Below are 17,742 nucleotides of genomic sequence, written 5' to 3'. Positions count from 1 at the left end.
CACAGTCTTGCTGGCTGTATCACTACTGATGTTAATCCAGCTCCCACACACTGTCACTCAGTAACCCATCTCCCCCCAGCGACCTGTGTTACTGACTGAATCTCTACTGATGTTAAACCAGCTCCAATAAACACTGTCACCGAATCAGCCCTCTCCCCCCAGCAACCCGTGTTACTGACAGTATCTCTAGGGATGTCAATCCAGCTCCCTCGCATTGTCACTCAGCAACACCACTACCCCAGCACCCTGTGTTACTGACGGTATCTCTACTGATGTTAATGCAGCTCCCTCACACTGTCACTCAGTAACCCGTCTCCCCCCAGCGCCCTGTGTCACTGACTGTATCTCTACTGATGTTAATCCAGCTCCCTCACACTGTCACTCAGCAACACCACTACCCCAGTGCCCTGTGTTACTGACTGTATCTCTACTGATGTTAATCCAGCTCCCTCACACTGTCACTCAGTAACCCCTCTGCCCGCAGCGCACTCTCTTGCTGACTGTATCTCTACTGATGTTAATCCAGCTCCCTTACACTCTCACTCAGTAACCCCTCTCCCCCCCAATACCCTGTGTTACTGACTGTAGCTGCACTGATGTTAATCCAGCTCCCTCAACTGTCACTCAGTAACCCCTCTCCCCGCAGCTCACAGTCTTGCTGGCTGTATCACTACTGATGTTAATACCGCTCCCACACACTGTTACACCGCAACTCCTCTCCACCCAGCGCCCTGTGTTACTGACTGTATCTCTACTGATGTTAATCCAGCTCCCTCACACTGTCACTCAGTAACTGCTCTCCCCCAGCGCCCTGGGTGAATCACTCTATCTCTACTGATGTTAATCCAGCTCCCTCACACAGTCACTCAGTAACCCCTCTCCCGCAGCGCCCTGTTTCACTGACTGTATCTCTTCTGATGTCAATCTACCTCCCTCACACTGTCACTCAGTAACCCCTCTCGCCTAGCGCCCTGTGTGACTGACTGTATCTCTACTGATGTTAATCCAGCTCCCTCACACAGTCACTCAGTAACCCCTCTCCCGCAGCGCCCTGTTTCACTGACTGTATCTCTTCTGATGTCAATCTAGCTCCCTCACACTGTCACTCAGTAACCCCTCTCCCCCCAGCGCCCTGTGTTACCTACGGTATCTCCACTGATGTTAATTCAGCTCCCTCACACTGTCACTCAGTAACCCCTCTCCCCCCAGCACCCTGTGTTACTGACTGTATCTCTTCTGATGTCAATCTAGCTCCCTCACACTGTCACTCAGTAACCCCTCTCCCCCCAGCGCCCTGTGTTACCTACGGTATCTCCACTGATGTTAATTCAGCACCCTCACACTGTCACTCAGTAACCTGTCTCCCCCCAGCACCCTGTGTTACTGACTGTATCTCTAATGATGTTAATGAAACTCACATAAACACTGTCACTCAGTAACCCCTCTCTCCCCCCAGCGCCCTGTGTTACTGACTGTATTTCTACTGATGTTAAGCCAGCTCCCTTACTGTCACTCAGTAACCTGTCTGCCCCCAGCGCCCTGTGTTACTGACTGTATCTCTACTGATGTTATTCCAGCTCCCATAAACACTGTCACTCAGTAACCCCTCTCCCCCCAGCACCCTGTGTTACTGATTGCATCATTACTGAGAGGCACTGAGGGACACTAGTCTGTGTACAGATATCTCCCTGAGAGAGAGTGGGACTGAGAGACACCAGTCGGTGTACAGATATCTCCCTGAGAGAGAGAGGGACTGAGAGACACCAGTCAGTGTACAGATATCTCCCTGAGAGAGAGAGAGGGACTGAGAGACACCAGTCAGTGTACAGATATCTCCCTGAGAGAGAGTGGGACTGAGAGACACCAGTCGGTGTACAGATATCTCCCTGAGAGACAGGGACTGAGAGACACCAATCAGTGTTCAGATCTCACTGAGAGAGAGGGGACTGAAAGACACCAGTCAGTGTACAGACATCTCCCTGACAGGGATGGGACTGAGACACACCAGTCAGTGTACAGATATCTCCCTGAGAGAGGGGATTGAGAAACACCAGTCAGTGTGGGGATATCTCCCTGAGAGAGAGGGACTGAGAAACACCCGTCAGTGTACTGATATCTCCCTGAGAGAGAGGGGACTGAGAGACACCAGTCAGTGTACAGATATCACCCTGAGAGAGAGTGAGAGAGAGAGAGAGGGTGGTAGTTTACCATCTAAGTGAAGCTTAAGCCAACTCCACTCTCTCTGTTGAACTTTTGCTCTCTTTATCCTGAAAGACTCTCAGGTTATTGAGGTTTTGTGTTGACTGGTGTTCCTGGTGAACGTTCATGAGCTCATCGTTCTGTGCGGTTTTGCTGCTGAACTGTGTTCAGTGTAATGTGGCCATGATTCATGTTGATGCAGCGCAATCTCTCACAGAATCTCGTGTGAAAAATATCACCGACCACAATGGCTGCTCACTCGAGGGTCAGACCTGTTGCGCAGCCCCTCTCAGAGCCTGTTACACAGGAACAGGAGGAGGACATTCAGCCCCTCTCGGAGCCTCTTACACAGGAACAGGAGGAGGCCCATTCAGCCCCTCTCGGAGCCTGTTACACAGGAACAGGAGGAGGCCATTCAGCCCCTCTCGAAGCCTGTTACACAGGAACAGGAGGAGGCCCATTCAGCCCCTCTCGGAGCCTGTTACACAGGAACAGGAGGAGGACATTCAGCCCCTCTCAAGCCTGTTACACAGGAACAGGAGAAGGCCATTCAGCCCCTCTCGAGGCTGTTTCAAAGGAACAGGAGGAAGCCCATTCAGCCCCTCTCAAGACTGTTACACAAGAACAGGAGGAGGCCATTCAGCCTCTCGAACCTGTTATGCAGGAACAATAGGAGGCCATTCAGCCCATCACAAGCCTGTTACACAGGAACAGGAGGAGGCCCATTAACGTAAGAATGCTATGCTTCAGTTATACAGGGCATTGGTGAGATGGCATCTCAAATACTGTGTGCAGTTTTGGCCTCCTTATTTAAGGAAGGATGTAAATGCATTTGAGACAGTTCAGAGGAGGTTTACTAGATTGATACCTGGATAAGTGGGTTGTCTTATGAGGGAAGGTTGGACAGACTGGGCTTGATTTTACTGGGGGTTTGAAAAGCGAGGCTTGTCTTGATTGAATTTTATAAGATCCTGAATGGACTTGATAAGGTGTACATGGAAAGGATGTTGGCTCTTGTGGATGAGTCCAGAAATAGGGGCCACTGTTTTAAAATTAGAGGTTGCCCTTTTAGGACAGAGATGAGGAGAATTTTTTTTCTCTGAGGATTGTGCCACCAGAAAAGCAATGCAGGATAACAAATCCACTAAAGAATCAATGCAGGAGATTCAAATCCACCTAAAAAGAAATTCAGGATCGCAAATCCACCTCAAAATAAATGCAGGACATTCAAATCCACCTAAGAATAAATGCAGGAGATTGAAATCCATTTGACGGGCAATATGATCGGCGCAGGCTTGGAGGGCCGAAGGGCCTGTTCCTGTGCTGTACTTTTCTTTGTTCTTTGTTGTTCTTAAAAAGAGATGCAAATTCGCCTAAAAGTAAACACAGGATAGCAAACCAATGTAGAACTACATGCAGAATAACAAATCCACCTGTAAATAAATGCAAGAGGCTCAAATCCACCTTAAAATAAATGCAGAAGATTCAAACAAATAATGTACGAAGTTTAAGCTGACAATAATCAAAGAATAAAGCATAGCTCTGTCTTATCTCAACAAATGAAGAGAACTTAACTCTATGACCTTCAGTTGTACAGGGCGCTGGTCAGACCACATCCGGAGTATTGTGCACAGTATTGGTCTCCTTATTTAAGGAAGGATGTAAATGCATTGGGAGCAATTCAGAGAAGGTTTACTAGACTAATCCCTGGAATGGGCGGGCTGTCTTATGAGGAAAGTTTGGACAGGTTAGGCTCGTATCCATTGGAGATTAGAAGGGTGAGAGGGGATTTGATTGAAACATACAAGATCCTGAGGGGTCTTGAGAGGGTGGATGTGGAGAGGATGTTTCCCCTTGTGGGAGAATCGAGAATGAGGGGTCACTGTTTAAAAATAAGGGGTCGCTCATTTAAGACAGAGATGAGGGGAAATTTTTTCTCTCAGAAGGTCGTGAGCCTTTGGAATTCCCTTCCTCAAAAGGCGCTGGAAGTAGAGACTTTGAATATTTTTAAGACTGAGCGAGATGGATTCTGGATTAATAAGGGTGTCGGGGGTAGGCGGGAATGTGGGGTTGAGGTGTTATGAAGAGATATTAATTTCTATAATGCTGTTGGAAATTATTGTTTAAAATAGAGTTTAGTGGTGCCTGTGTCTGTGTGTGCATTTGTGTGTGTCTTAATTGGATTAAAGATAACTGGTCTAGAGGATTTCATGTAGAGAAAGAAGTAGGTTTGAAATGGTAATTAGGTAAACATGAGGAAGTTTGGAAACATGGGTGTCAAGGGGGCAATTTGCATTTTTAAATAAACCATTCAAAAGAGCGGGTGAAATCTTACACCTAGCTAGAAGATGCCAAGCCATGTATTTATTTTTTTCAGCTTCCTGATATAATTGGTGGGATGAAAGAATGTCATCGTTAGGAGAGGTAAAACTAAAAGCCTAATGACACAAGGGAAAATTCGAAAAGAAAGATATGTATAAAGGAAAAAGGAGAGTGTGTGTAAGGCAGAGGCACTTTCAGATCCAACAAGTGTGAGAAGTACAAAGCTGCTGTCTGCAAGGACCCAGAGCTGCAAGAAACTCATTTTAAATGTGGCTGTCTAGGGTCTGCTTTGCCAGGGGTCTGTTTAAATCTGAGATTTACTGTTGCTTTACTGGGAGTCTAACTGAGAGTCAGATTAAGTAGACGATTTTTGTAGTTATCATAGTAGCAATTTTGTAGACGTATGTATGTGTTTACAGTCTGCCTTGTATTAATGAATGTTTAATTTAGTTTTATAAAAAAAAAAACCTCTTGAGACCCAGTGGTCTTATTACTACTGAATTTAAAGTCTGCTTCTGGAAACTTACAAATTGCAAAAATGGGTTATAACAGTTGTTTCAAGTTTCCGTCTGGGATTTGAATTTGAAGCCCTCGGCCTTTACCCCTGGCTGTGACATAATAAGGTTACATTCAGATCGGACATGGTCTTACTGAATGGTGGGGCAGGCACAACGGGCTGAGTGGCCTCCTGCTGCTCCTGGTTCCTATGTTCACATGTTCGTATGGATGTACCTACGCTCACTGCCTGGTCGGTGAAGGCAAGGCCTGACCTCAATGCTCACCGGGAGGACCAATAGGAAGAAAAACCATCCACTTTGGAATAAAATGACAAGTGATATTTGCTTCCAGGTTTTTGGTTAGTGTTTCCAGGAGGGTTCTGAGGATCATTCAGTGTGTGTGTGTTTCTGTGTGTGTGTGTGAGAGTGTGTATGTGTGTGTGTGCACATATGTGTGTGTGTGTACATGTGGTGTGAGAGAGTGTGTGTGTGCGTGTGTGTTTGTTGGTGAGTGTGTGTGTTCATGTGTGTGTGTGCGCGCATACATGCGTGTGTGTGTGCATGTGTGTCTGTTTGTGTGAGATTGTGTGATTGTGTGTGTGTGAGCATGTGTGTGTGAATGTGCGTGTGTGTGTGTTTATGTGTCAGCGTGTGTGTGAGTGTTTGTATGTGTATGTGTGTGTGTATGTGCTTGTGTTTATGCATCAGCATGCGTGGGTGTCTGAGTGTATAGACCTTTTCCAGTTACAACAAGCAGTCGAGAGGCTTGTGAAATGATTTTGAATTCTGCCGATGTTCCCTGAAACCATGTTGGCTCTCCCTGTGCTTGGCAAAAATGTCAAGACTTCATCAGCTGCTGTACATGGTTAACTGAACCACTTTGTCACACAGATCTAAGGGGAAGTGGTATTACAAAAAGGGAGAAAATAGAAACAGTTCTCAGGAAGTTTTCGCCCTGACATCGAGTCTGAGGAAAGACTGAGACACATCTGAGAGAGAGAGAGAAGCAGACACATCAGGAACGGAGGATAGAGACCCCTCAGACACAAATCATGGAGCAGGACAGCGACGACATGAATATGAGATACATCAAAAACAACACGACAGCCCCCAGTGAACGTAGGTTAAACTGTTGAATAGACGGGGAGCGAGAGGGATTGTGAGAGAGATTGAGAAAGAGAGAGGCTGAGAAATGGAGAGAGATATTGAGAGTGCGAGAGGCAGGGAGAGACATGGTGAGAGAGATTAAGAGAGAGAGATAGTGAGAGAGATTGAGAAAGAGAGAGGCACAGGAATGCAGAGAGATATTGAGAGTGCGAGAGACAGAGAGAGAGGTGGTGAGAGATCGAGAGAGAGAGACGGAGAGAGATTGCGAGAGTGAGAGACAGAAAGACGATGAGAGAGATTGAGAGTGAGAGATACAGAGAGAGATGGTGAGAGAGAGATGGAGAGAGACAGAGGCAGATAGAGGGACAGAGAGGGAGAGATGGTGAGGGAGATTGAGAGAGAGGGAGAGAGGTGAGATTTACTCTGTGTCTAACCCCGTGCTGTACCTGTCCTGGGAGTGTTTGATGTGGACGGTGTAGAGGGAGCTTTACTCTGTATCTAACCCCGTGCTGTACCTGTCCTGGGAGAGTTTGATGGGGGACGGCGTAGAGGGAGCTTTACTCTGTATCTAACCCTGTGCTGTACCTGTCCTGGGAGTGTTTGATGTGGACGGTGTAGAGGGAGCTTTACTCTATATCTAACCCCACGCTGTACCTGTCCTGGGAGTGTTTGATGGGGATAGTGTAGAGGGAGCTTTACTCTGTATCTAACCCCGTGCTGTACCAGTCCTGGGAGTGTTTGATGGGGACGGTGTAGAAAGAGCTTTACTCTATATCTAACCCCGTGCTGTACCTGTCCTGGGAGTGTTTGATGGGGGACGGTGTAGAGGGAGCTTTACTCTGTATCTATCCCCATGCTGTACCTGTCCTGGGAGTGTTTGAGGGGGACGGTGTAGAGGGAGCTTTACTCTGTATCTAACCCCGTGCTGTATCTGTCCTGGGAGCGTTTGATGAGGACAGTGTAGAGGGAGCTTTACTCTGTATCTAACCCCACGCGGCACCTGTCCTGGGAGTGTTTGATGAAGACGGTGTAGAGGGAGCTTTACTCTGTATCTAACCCTGTGCTGTACCTGTCCTGGGAGTGTTTGATGGGGACGGTGTAGAGGGAGCTTTACTCTGTATCTAACCCTGTGCTGTACCTGTCCTGGGAGTGTTTGATGGGGACGGTGTAGAGGGAGCTTTACTCTGTATCTAACCCCACGCGGCACCTGTCCTGGGAGTGTTTGATGAAGACGGTGTAGAGGGAGCTTTACTCTGTATCTAACCCTGTGCTGTACCTGTCCTGGGAGTGTTTGATGGGGACGGTGTAGAGGGAGCTTTACTCTGTATCTAACCCCACGCTGTACCTGTCCTGGGAGTGTTTGATGGGGACGGTGTAGAGGGAGCTTTACTCTGTATCTAACCCCACGCTGTACCTGTCCTGGGAGTGTTTGATGGGGACGGTGTAGAGGGAGCTTTACTCTGTATCTAACCCCGTGCTGTACCTGTCCTGGGAGTGTTTGATGGGGACGGTGTAGAAGGAGCTTTACTCTATATCTGACCCCATGCTGTACCTGTCCTGGGAGTGTTTGATGGGGGACGGTGTAGAGGGAGCTTTACTCTGAATCTAACCCCGTGCTGTACCTGTCCTGGGAATGTTTGATGAGGACAGTGCAGAGGGAGCTTTTCTTTTTATCTAACACTTTGCTGTACGTGTCCTGGGAGTGTTTGATGGAGGACGGGGTAGAGGGAGCTTTACTCTGTATCTATCCCCGTGCTGTACCTGTCCTGTGAGTGTTTGATGGGGACGGTGTAGAGGGAGCTTTACTCTGTATCAAACCCCGTGCTGTACCTGTCCTGGGAGTGTTTGATGGGGACAGTGTAGAGGGAGCTTTACTCTGTATCTAACCCTGTGCTGTACCTGTCCTGGGAGTGTTTGATGGGGATGGTGTAGAGGGAGCTTTACTCTGTATCTAACCCCGTGCTGTACCTGTCCTGGGAGTGTTTGATGGGGACAGTGTAGAGGTAGCTTTACTCTGTATCTAACCCCGTGCTGTACCTGTCCTGGGAATGTTTGATGGGGACGGTGTAGAGGGAGCTTTACTCTGTATCTAACCCTGTGCTGTACCTGTCCTGGGAGTGTTTGATGGGTACGGTGTAGAGGGAGCTTTACTCTGTATCTAACTCTCATCCATTGTATAGTTTCTGTTTCCGTTTTCCAGACGATCCGGAGATCTTGTACTCGGAGCTGAACTTTCTTCCTGCCTCCGGGACAACTAAGGTCCGTACAACAGGTTAGTTACGGGTATCGTATGTCAGTCGTAAGATACTGATTTGTGTCAAACCTGCTTGCCTTTAGTCATTTCTCTATTGCGTTGTGCATGATGCATTAGGTAGAACTTTATTCAGTTTTGTCTTAAGTTATACCTGAGTCAATATCTCAACTGTTCCATCTCCTTTCTGCCAGTTACACCTTAGTTACGTATCTGTTAGACCTTAGTTCTGGTTCTGCTAATCTCTGCTTGGAAATCGAATACCCTCCGTCTGTCACAACTGTGCGACACGTCTCTTCCCTGTCAGTTACATCTCAGTTACGTTTCTGTTGCATCAGAGTTAAGTCACAGTTAAGCATGAGTGCAGTCCCAGTTGTTCTTCTGTAAGGTGTCACTTGCATGTGTGTTAAGTTTCAATTACTCATAGCTTGCACATCCATCGCACATCCGTTGCATCTTATCAGCATTTCTGTTGGACCTCAGGCACGTGACAATCACACCGTATCTACCTGCCTGTTGCTCCCCGGTTTCCATGTCTGCTCCTTATGTGTTGCACTTGGTGTAGGGGGGAGTTAAGTCTTTGCTAAGTCGCAGTTATGTGTCAACTGCCCGTCGCTGGAAGTCAAGCATTTGAGATGCTGGCTACGTTCTGTTTACGTCTTGGCGTGCTCCAGAGCTGAGTGTCATGTCAGTGTGTGTGTTGTTGCCCTGTCGTTGTCCTCTGCTTCCCACCTACGTCACACGTACTGACCAAACTATCCTCACGTTCTTCATCCCTTCACACTCCCTCTCTCCATCTCTCTCCGACACTCGTAGGTGAACAGGAACCAAGTTACGCCCAAGTCAGCTTCACTCCGCGGAGTCCGCAGCAGAACCAAGGCCCAGAGGTGACCCCGGGCAAAGGTCAGTCATCCTGGGAGTGTGGGGTCAGAGGTCACAATGGTTCAGGGCAGTCGAGGGGAGGGACGTGGTGAAGTGCGAGAGGATTCACCTCCCTATCTCAGGAACCTCCTCCTGCCCCGACAAATCTCCCTATCTCTGTAACATCCTCCAGCCCCTACACCCTCCCTATCCCTGTAACCTCCTCCGGCCCCTACAACCCTCCCTATCTCTGTAACCTCCTGCAGCCCCTACACCCCTCCCTATCTCAGGAACCTCCTCCAGCCCCTACAACCCTCCCTATCTCTGTAACCTCCTCCAGCCCCTACAACCCTCCCTATCTCTGTAACCTCCTCCAGCCCCTACACCCCTCCCTATCTCTGTAACCTCCTCCAGCCCCTACAACCCTCCCTATCTCTGTAATCTCCTCCAGCCCCTACACCCCTCCCTATCTCTGTAACCTCCTCCAGCCCCTACAACCCTCCCTATCTCTGTAACCTCCTCCAGCCCCTACAACCCTCCCTATCTCTGTAACCTCCTCCAGCCCCTACAACCCTCCCTATCTCTGTAACCTCCTGCAACCCCTGCAACCCTCCCTATCTCTGTAACCTCCTCCAGCCCCTACACCCCTCCCTATCTCTGTAACCTCCTCCAGCCTCTACAACCCTCCCTATCCCTGAAACCTCCTCAAGCCCCAACAACACTCCCTATCCCTGAAACCTCCTCCAGACCCAACAACCCTCTTGATCTCTGTAACCTCTGCCAGTCCCTACAGCCCTCCCTATCTCTGTAACCTCCTCCTATCCCTACAACCCTCCCTATCTCTGTAACCTCCTGCAGCACCTACACCCCTCCCTATCTCTGTAACCCCCTCCAACCCTCCCTATCTCTGTAACCTCCTCCAGCCCCTACACCCCTCCCTATCACTGTAACCTCTGCCAGTCCCTACAACTCTCCCTATCTCTGTAACCTCCTCCAGCCCCCGACAACCCTCCCTATCTCCCTAACCTCCTCCAGCCCCTACACCCCTCCCTATCACTGTAACCTCCTCTAGCCCCTACACCCCTCCCTATCTCTGCAACCTCCTCCAGCCCCTACACCCCGCCCTATCTCTGTAACCTCCTCCAGCCCCTACAACCCTCCCTATCTCTGTAACCTCCTCCAGCACCTACAACGCTCTCTATCTCTGTAATCTCCTCCAGCCCCTAGACCCCTCCCTATCTCTGTAAGCTCATCCAGTCCCTACAATACTCTCTTTCTCTGTAAACTCCACCAGACCCAGAACCCTCCCTATCTCTGTAACCTCCTATCACCCTCCGAAATCTCTGCGCTCCTCCAATCCCGGCCTCTCGAGCGTTCCCCGATTCCCATCGCTCCGCCATTGGCGGCCAGGCCTTCAGGTGCCTGGGGACCTAAACTCTGGAATTACCTCCCAAAACCTCTCCGCCTGTTTCTGTCCACCTCTGTCTCTCTCCCTTCCTGTCTCTCACTCTCTGTCTCTCTCTCACTCTCTCTCTGTCTCTCTCTCACTCTCTCTCTGTGTCTGTGCCTCTCTCTCTCTCTGCGCCTCTCTCTCCCTCTCGGTGCCTCTCTCTCCCTCTCGGTGCCTCTCTCTCCCTCTCGGTGCCTCTCTCTCCCTCTCGGTGCCTCTCTCTCCCTCTCGGTGCCTCTCTCTCCCTCTCTGTGCCTCTCTCTCCCTCTCTGTGCCTCTCTCTCCCTCTCTGTGCCTCTCTCTCCCTCTCTCTCCCTCTCTCTGCCTCTCTGTGCCTCTCTCCGAAAGATACTCCTTGTGCCGATCTCTGTGTCTGAGCTTTTGGTTTCCTGTCCCTAATATCTCCCTGTGTGACTCGGTGTTTGATTCTCTTTGATAACTCTCCTGTACCGTGCGCTGGGATGTGAAACAAGGGATATAAACGAGTAACGTGGTTGTTGTTTCTCTCGATAAGGGAGGTAGATACATCACCATTGTCTGTTCCGTGCAGTAACACAGGCTTCTCAACATGGGTCAATCTTTACTTCTCTATTCCAGGTAAACCTGGACAGGAAACAGTTGGAGGAAAAAGATCAAAAAAATCGAGATGTCTCATCGTGGTCGGCCTCATTGTCATAATCTGCAACTTCGCTATTATTACAGGTCTCACAGTCCACGGTATGGGGAGGAACATCTCACTGTAACACCCTGATACATCCCACACCCCTCACTGTAACACCCTGATACATCCCACACCCCTCACTATAATACTCTGGTATATCCCACACCCCTCACTGTAACACACTGATATATCCCACACCCTTCTCTGTAACACGCTGATATATCCCACACCCCTCACTGTAACACTCTGATATATCCCACACCCCTCACTGTAACACTGATACATCCCACACCCCTCACTTTAACACTCTGATATATCCCACAACCCTCACTGTAACACTCTGATATATCCCACACTGCTCACTGTAACACCCTGATATATCCCACACACTCACTGTAACACCCTATATATCCCGCACCCCACAAAGTGACACTCTGATATATCCCACACCCATCACTGTAACACTCTGATATATCCCACACCACTCATTGAAACACTGATACATCCCACACCCCTCACTGTAACACTCTGCTATATCCCGCACCCCTCACTGTAACATTCTGCTATATCCGGCACCTCTCACTGTAACACTCTGATATATCCCACACCCCTCACTGTAACACTATGATATATCCCACACCCATTACTGTAACACTCTGATATATCCCACACCCCTCACTTAAACACTGATATATCCCATACCCCTCACTGAAACACTGATATATCCCACACCCCTCACTGTAACACTCTGATATATCCCGGACCCATCACTGTAACACTCCCGATATATCCCGCACCCCTCACTGTAACATTCCGATATATCCCACACCCCTCACCGTCACACTCCGATATATCCCACACCCATCACTGTAACACTCTGATATATCCCACACCCCTCAATGTAACACTCTGATATATCCCACACCCCTCACTGTAACACTCTGATATATCCCACACCCCTCACTGTAACACTCTGATATATCCCACACCCCTCACTGTAACACTCTAATATATCGCACACCCCTCACTGTAACACTCTAATATATCCCACACCCCTCACTGTAAAACTCTGATACATCCCACACCCCTCACTGTAACACTGATATATCCCACACCCCTCACTGTAACACTCTGATATATCCCATACCCCTCACTGTAACACTCTATATCCGACAGCCCTCACTGTAACACTCTGATATATCCCAAACCCCTCAGTGTAACATTCTGATATATCCCACACCCCTCACTGTAACACTCTGATATAGCCCACACCCCTCACTGTAATTCTCTATATATCCCACACCCCTCACTGTCACACTCTGCTATATCCCGTACCCCTCACTGTAACACTCTGATATATCCCACACCCATTACTGTAACACTCTTATATATCCCGCACCCCTCACTGTAACACTGATATATCCCACACCCCTCCCTGTAACACTCTGATATATCCCGCACCCCTCACTGTAACACTCTGATATATCCCACACCCTCACTGTAACACTCTGATATATCCCACACCTCTCACTGTAACACTCTGATATATCCCACACCCCTCACTGTAACACTCTGATATATCCCGCACTCCTCACTGTAACACTCTGATATATCCCACGCCCCTCACTGTAACACTCTGATATAACCCACACCCCTCACTGTAACACTCTGATATAACCCACACCCCTCACTGTAACACTCTGATATAACCCACAGCCCTCACTGTAACACTCTGATATAACCCACAGCCCTCACTGTCACACTCTGATATATCCCACACCCCTCACTGTAACACTCTGATATATCCCACGCCCCTCACTGTAACACTCTGATATAACCCACACCCCTCACTGTAACACTCTGATATATCCCACACTATCACTCACTCTGACTCTGTCTCTCAGTTCTACAGATGAACAAGGTGCACGATGCTGCTGACCCCCTGAACCGGACCTTGGCCATTGCACTGCGGAACCTGACAGAGCTGGATGGAAAGTTCCAGAAATTGTCCGAGACTGCGCGATCGCTCTGCCCAATGCTCCGAATCTGTTCAGGTGAGTGGGAGCTGCCGGCCGTACTCCTGCCCCCTCCTGCAACATCCCACGCTCTGTCCCATTGGGGTCACCCCCACCCCCACCCTTCCCCATCCTTCAGTCAAGGCCTCAATCTCCAAGCGGGGGAAGGCCGCACTATCCCGGCCTCTGCCTCTCGGAGTTAAGGTACAGAGCAGATTCAATAGAATGGTGTAAAATACTCGAGAGGGGCTGAATGGTCTCCTCATGTTCCTGTGCAACAGGCTCGAGAGGGGCTGAATGGCCTCCTCCTGTTCCTGTGCAACAGGCTCGAGAGGGGCTGAATGGCCTCCTCTTGTTCCTAACGTTTCGATACATTTCTCTGAATTAAGTCTTTATAATTTTGCAGAGTCTCTCTGCCCGAGCGGCTGGAAAGTTCATAATCATCATTGCTATAGATTCTCAACGGAGAGAGTAAACTGGAACTCGGCAAAACGAAAATGTGAATCCCTAAATTCACACCTCATCATCATAAATACAGAACAGGAACAGGTGAGAATGACAGACGCATCTGTCAGAATGAGATAGAGAGAAAATATCCCTCTGCAACGTCCCCATCAAACACTCCCAGGACAGGTACAGCACGGGGTTAGATACAGAGTAAAGCTCTCTCTACACTGTCCCCATCAAACACTCCCAGGACAGGTACAGCACGGGGTTAGATACAGAGTAAAGCTCCCTCTACACTGTCCCCATCAAACACTCCCAGGACAGGTACAGCACGGGGTTAGATACAGAGTAAAGATCCCTCTACACTGTCCCCATCAAACACTCCCAGGACAGGTACAGCACGGGGTTAGATACAGAGTAAAGCTCCCTCTACACTGTCCCCATCAAACACTCCCAGGACAGGTACAGCACGGGGTTAGATACAGAGTAAAGCTCCCTCTTCACCGTCCCCATCAAACACTCCCAGGACAGGTACAGCATGGGGTTAGATACAGAGTAAAGCTCCCTCTTCACCGTCCCCATCAAACACTCCCAGGACAGGTACAACACGGGGTTAGATACAGAGTAATGTTCCCTCTACACTACATGGACGAGGGTTTCAGCAGTCGATGAGCTGAGCCCGGGGTGGTTCTGGGAGATGTTACGGAGTTGGGAAGAGGCCGTCTTGGTGACGATGTGGACATGAGATGGGAATCCCATCTCCAGGTTAAACACAACCCCAGGGTTGTGAACAGTCTGGTTCAGACTCAGAGAGTTCCCAGGATGGAGTCGGTAACTCGGGAATGGAGTTTGGAAGAGCGACGGAAAACAATAGCTTCAGTCTTCCTGATATTTAATCAGAGGGAATGAGGGAGAATTTCCTCAGAAAGGGTTTGGGGAATTTTGTGTATCAGTTGTGCGTGTGTGTGAGAGAGAGTGTCTGTCCGTGTGAGGGCATGTGTGTGGGTGTATGTGTGTCTGTGTGAGTATATGAGTGATTGTGTGTGTGAATTAAGGCAGTAATACTAACTGGTGACACCAAATCATTACATCTGTTGCAGAATTTCATAAAGAAATCTATCAAGCATTATCGTGGGACTTACTGGATCGGACTAACAAATCGAGAGAGTGAAAGAAACTGGAAATGGGTGGATGGGACCCCAGTGAGGTGAGTCCCAGCATCGCATGGAGAGAGAGAGCGGGACAGGGTGATTAGTTTGGGATTGATACAGGGCTATGGGGAGAGAGCGAGACAGTGGGATTAGTTTGGGATTGATACAGGGCTATGGGGAGAGAGTGGGACAGTGGGATTAGTTTGGGATTGTTACAGGGCTATGGGGAGAGAGCGGGACAGTGGGATTATTTTGGGATTTGTACAGGGCTATGGGGAGAGCGGGACAGTGGGATTAGTTTGTGATTGATACAGGGCTATGGGGAGAGCGGGGCAGTGGGATTAGTTTGTGATTTGTACAGGGCTATGGGGAGAGAGCGGGACAGTGGAATTAGTTTGGGATTTGTACAGGGCTATGGGGAGAGAGCGGGACAGTGGGATTAGTTTGTGATTTGTACAGGGCTATGGGGAGAGAGCGGGACAGTGGAATTAGTTTGGGATTTGTACAGGGCTATGGGGAGAGAGCGGGACAGTGGAATTAGTTTGGGATTTGTACAGGGCTATGGGGAGAGAGCGGGACAGTGGAATTAGTTTGGGATTGATACAGGGCTATGGGGAGAGAGTGGGACAGTGGAATTAGTTTGGGATTTGTACCGGGCTGTAGGAATCTTGTTGATTCTGTGCAAGAAGGTGTCAGATTTTTATCGGTATTTTTTATTTCCCCAATTCCCAGTTTTACTCGATGGGATCAGGGTGAACCGAATAATTGGTATGTTAATGAAAACTGCGCCATTATCAGAAGTGCCGACTGGAATGATGTCAGTTGTTCCAATCACTTCCGTTTCATCTGTGAGAAAAGGGCACTGCCCTGCGTCGAGGCAGCTGATATTGAGAAATATTGTTCCTGAAGAGAGACTGGGACACAGAACGAGAGTGTCAGGATTGTCCAAAGATCCCCAGCCCCTCCTCCCTCCCCCACAATCCCCAGCCCCTCCTCCCTCCCCCACAATCCCCAGCCCCTCCTCCCTTCCCCATAATCCCCGGCTGCCCGAGGCCACGTCTGAAAGGTGAAAGTTCATCTTGTTCCCCATCTCCCCCAGGAGGAGCTTCCTGCAGCGCCACCAGTGATGGGAGGTGGGAATGACAGTGTGACAGTTGACATTGTAAAACCCCATTATAAATCCAGGCAGGAATCCGACAAAATGCAACAGAACAGAAGTCCTGCATTTCTCTAGCACCTTTCACTAACTCAGGAGATCCCCAACATGCTTTGGCAGCCAATGAAGTAACTCTTTACAGTGTTTTCATAGTTGTCATGTCAGAAACAAGGCATTCAATTTGCGTGCAGTAAGCTCCCACTGGACTTGGAATTGAACTCGGTCACATCAGAAATAGCCTTTGGACTTTTTCTTCTCAGACAGAAGTACAGTTTTCCTGTCTCTCTCCTGTCCGGAACAGTTCGTTCTGAGGAACCTACCAACTCAGACATGTGTACAAGATCTCCAACTTTGTAATACTGCTCCCAACTTCTCAATTCCTTCATACACCAGCCTACGTACTTTTGCTTTAACCAATCCCTTAGGTGTGTTCGGTGTCCTGATATTTAACTAGGAAGTGACCACAACGAGCAGGAAAACACAATTGCTTCTTTCACAGATTAACTGAATTCTGTGTCCCTCTCATCCTCGCTCCTTCCCCCTAAGGAGCTGTTTCTCCTTCTCTATCCACGTTGCTGCTATTCCTTTCATCCCGTGAGCTATAACATTTCTGACAAGCCTGTTGTGTGGCACTGTATCGAATGCCTTCTGGAAGTCTATGTACACCACATCCACAACGGTACCCTCATCAACCCTCTCTGTTCCCTTATCAATAAAACTCCAGCAAGTTCGTTAAGCAGGATTTTCCCTGAACAAGTCCATGCTGGCTTTCCTTAATTCACCTGCGTTTGTCCATGTGACACATTGAAAAACACCACCAAATTCAACAACAACCTCAACATTGAAAAACACCAACAAATTCAACAACAACCTCAACATTGAAAAAACACTAACAACCTCAACATTGACAAACACCAACAAATTCAACAACAACCTCAACATTGAAAAACACCAACAAATTCAACAACAACCTCAACATTAAAAAACAACAAATTCAACAACAACCTCAACATTGAAAAACACCAACAACCTCAACAACAGCCTCAACATTGAGAAACACCAACAAATTCAACAATCTCAACATTGAAAAACACCAACAAGTTCAACAACAACCTCAACATTGAAAAACACCAACAAATTCAACAACAACCTCAACATTGAGAAACACCAACAACCTCAACAATGAAAAACACCAACAACCTCAACAACAACCTCAATATTGAGAAACACCAACAAATTCAACAACAACCTCAACATTAAAAAACACCAACAACCTCAACAACAACCTCAACATTTAAAAACAACAAATTCAACAACAACACCAACGTTGAGAAACACCAACAAGTTCAACAACAACCTCAACATTGAACAACTCCAACAAATGCAATTGGTAGAGGTATCAGTGGGGGAGCATTTTGCAGATAGTGATCATAACTCTATTTGATTCCAGGTTGTTATGGAAAAGGACAAGGATGGGCGAGAAATCAGAGTTCCAAATTGGGGGAAGGCCGATTTTAATAAGGTCAAATATGATTTGGCCAGAGTGGACTGGGAGCAGCTACTTTCAGGTAAATCTGCATCAGATCAGTGGGACTCATTCAAGAAGGAAATAGTGAGAATAGAGG

The 17,742-nt window shown here is 48.3% G+C and overlaps 1 protein-coding gene and 1 pseudogene across 2 annotated transcripts in view; both read left to right on the top strand.

The window, feature by feature from the left end:
* Positions 1-17,742, top strand: part of LOC144675280 (C-type lectin domain family 17, member A-like) — a 96,536-nt pseudogene that overhangs the window by 20,493 nt on the left and 58,301 nt on the right. The window lies entirely within an intron of this gene.
* On the top strand, positions 6,041-15,903 carry LOC144675281 (CD209 antigen-like protein C). Its single transcript, XM_078536140.1, has 8 exons — positions 6,041-6,137; positions 8,326-8,397; positions 9,193-9,279; positions 11,285-11,404; positions 13,253-13,402; positions 13,770-13,912; positions 14,923-15,017; positions 15,694-15,903. Exons 1-8 carry the CDS (start codon positions 6,071-6,073, stop codon positions 15,866-15,868), a joined length of 909 nt encoding a protein of 302 aa, XP_078392266.1. The 5' UTR covers positions 6,041-6,070; the 3' UTR covers positions 15,869-15,903.

Source organism: Cetorhinus maximus, unplaced genomic scaffold (genome assembly GCF_964194155.1).
Source record: "Cetorhinus maximus unplaced genomic scaffold, sCetMax3.hap1.1 HAP1_SCAFFOLD_930, whole genome shotgun sequence".
Classification (NCBI taxonomy): Eukaryota; Metazoa; Chordata; class Chondrichthyes; order Lamniformes; family Cetorhinidae; genus Cetorhinus; species Cetorhinus maximus.
This window is presented reverse-complemented; position numbering and strand designations above follow the sequence as displayed.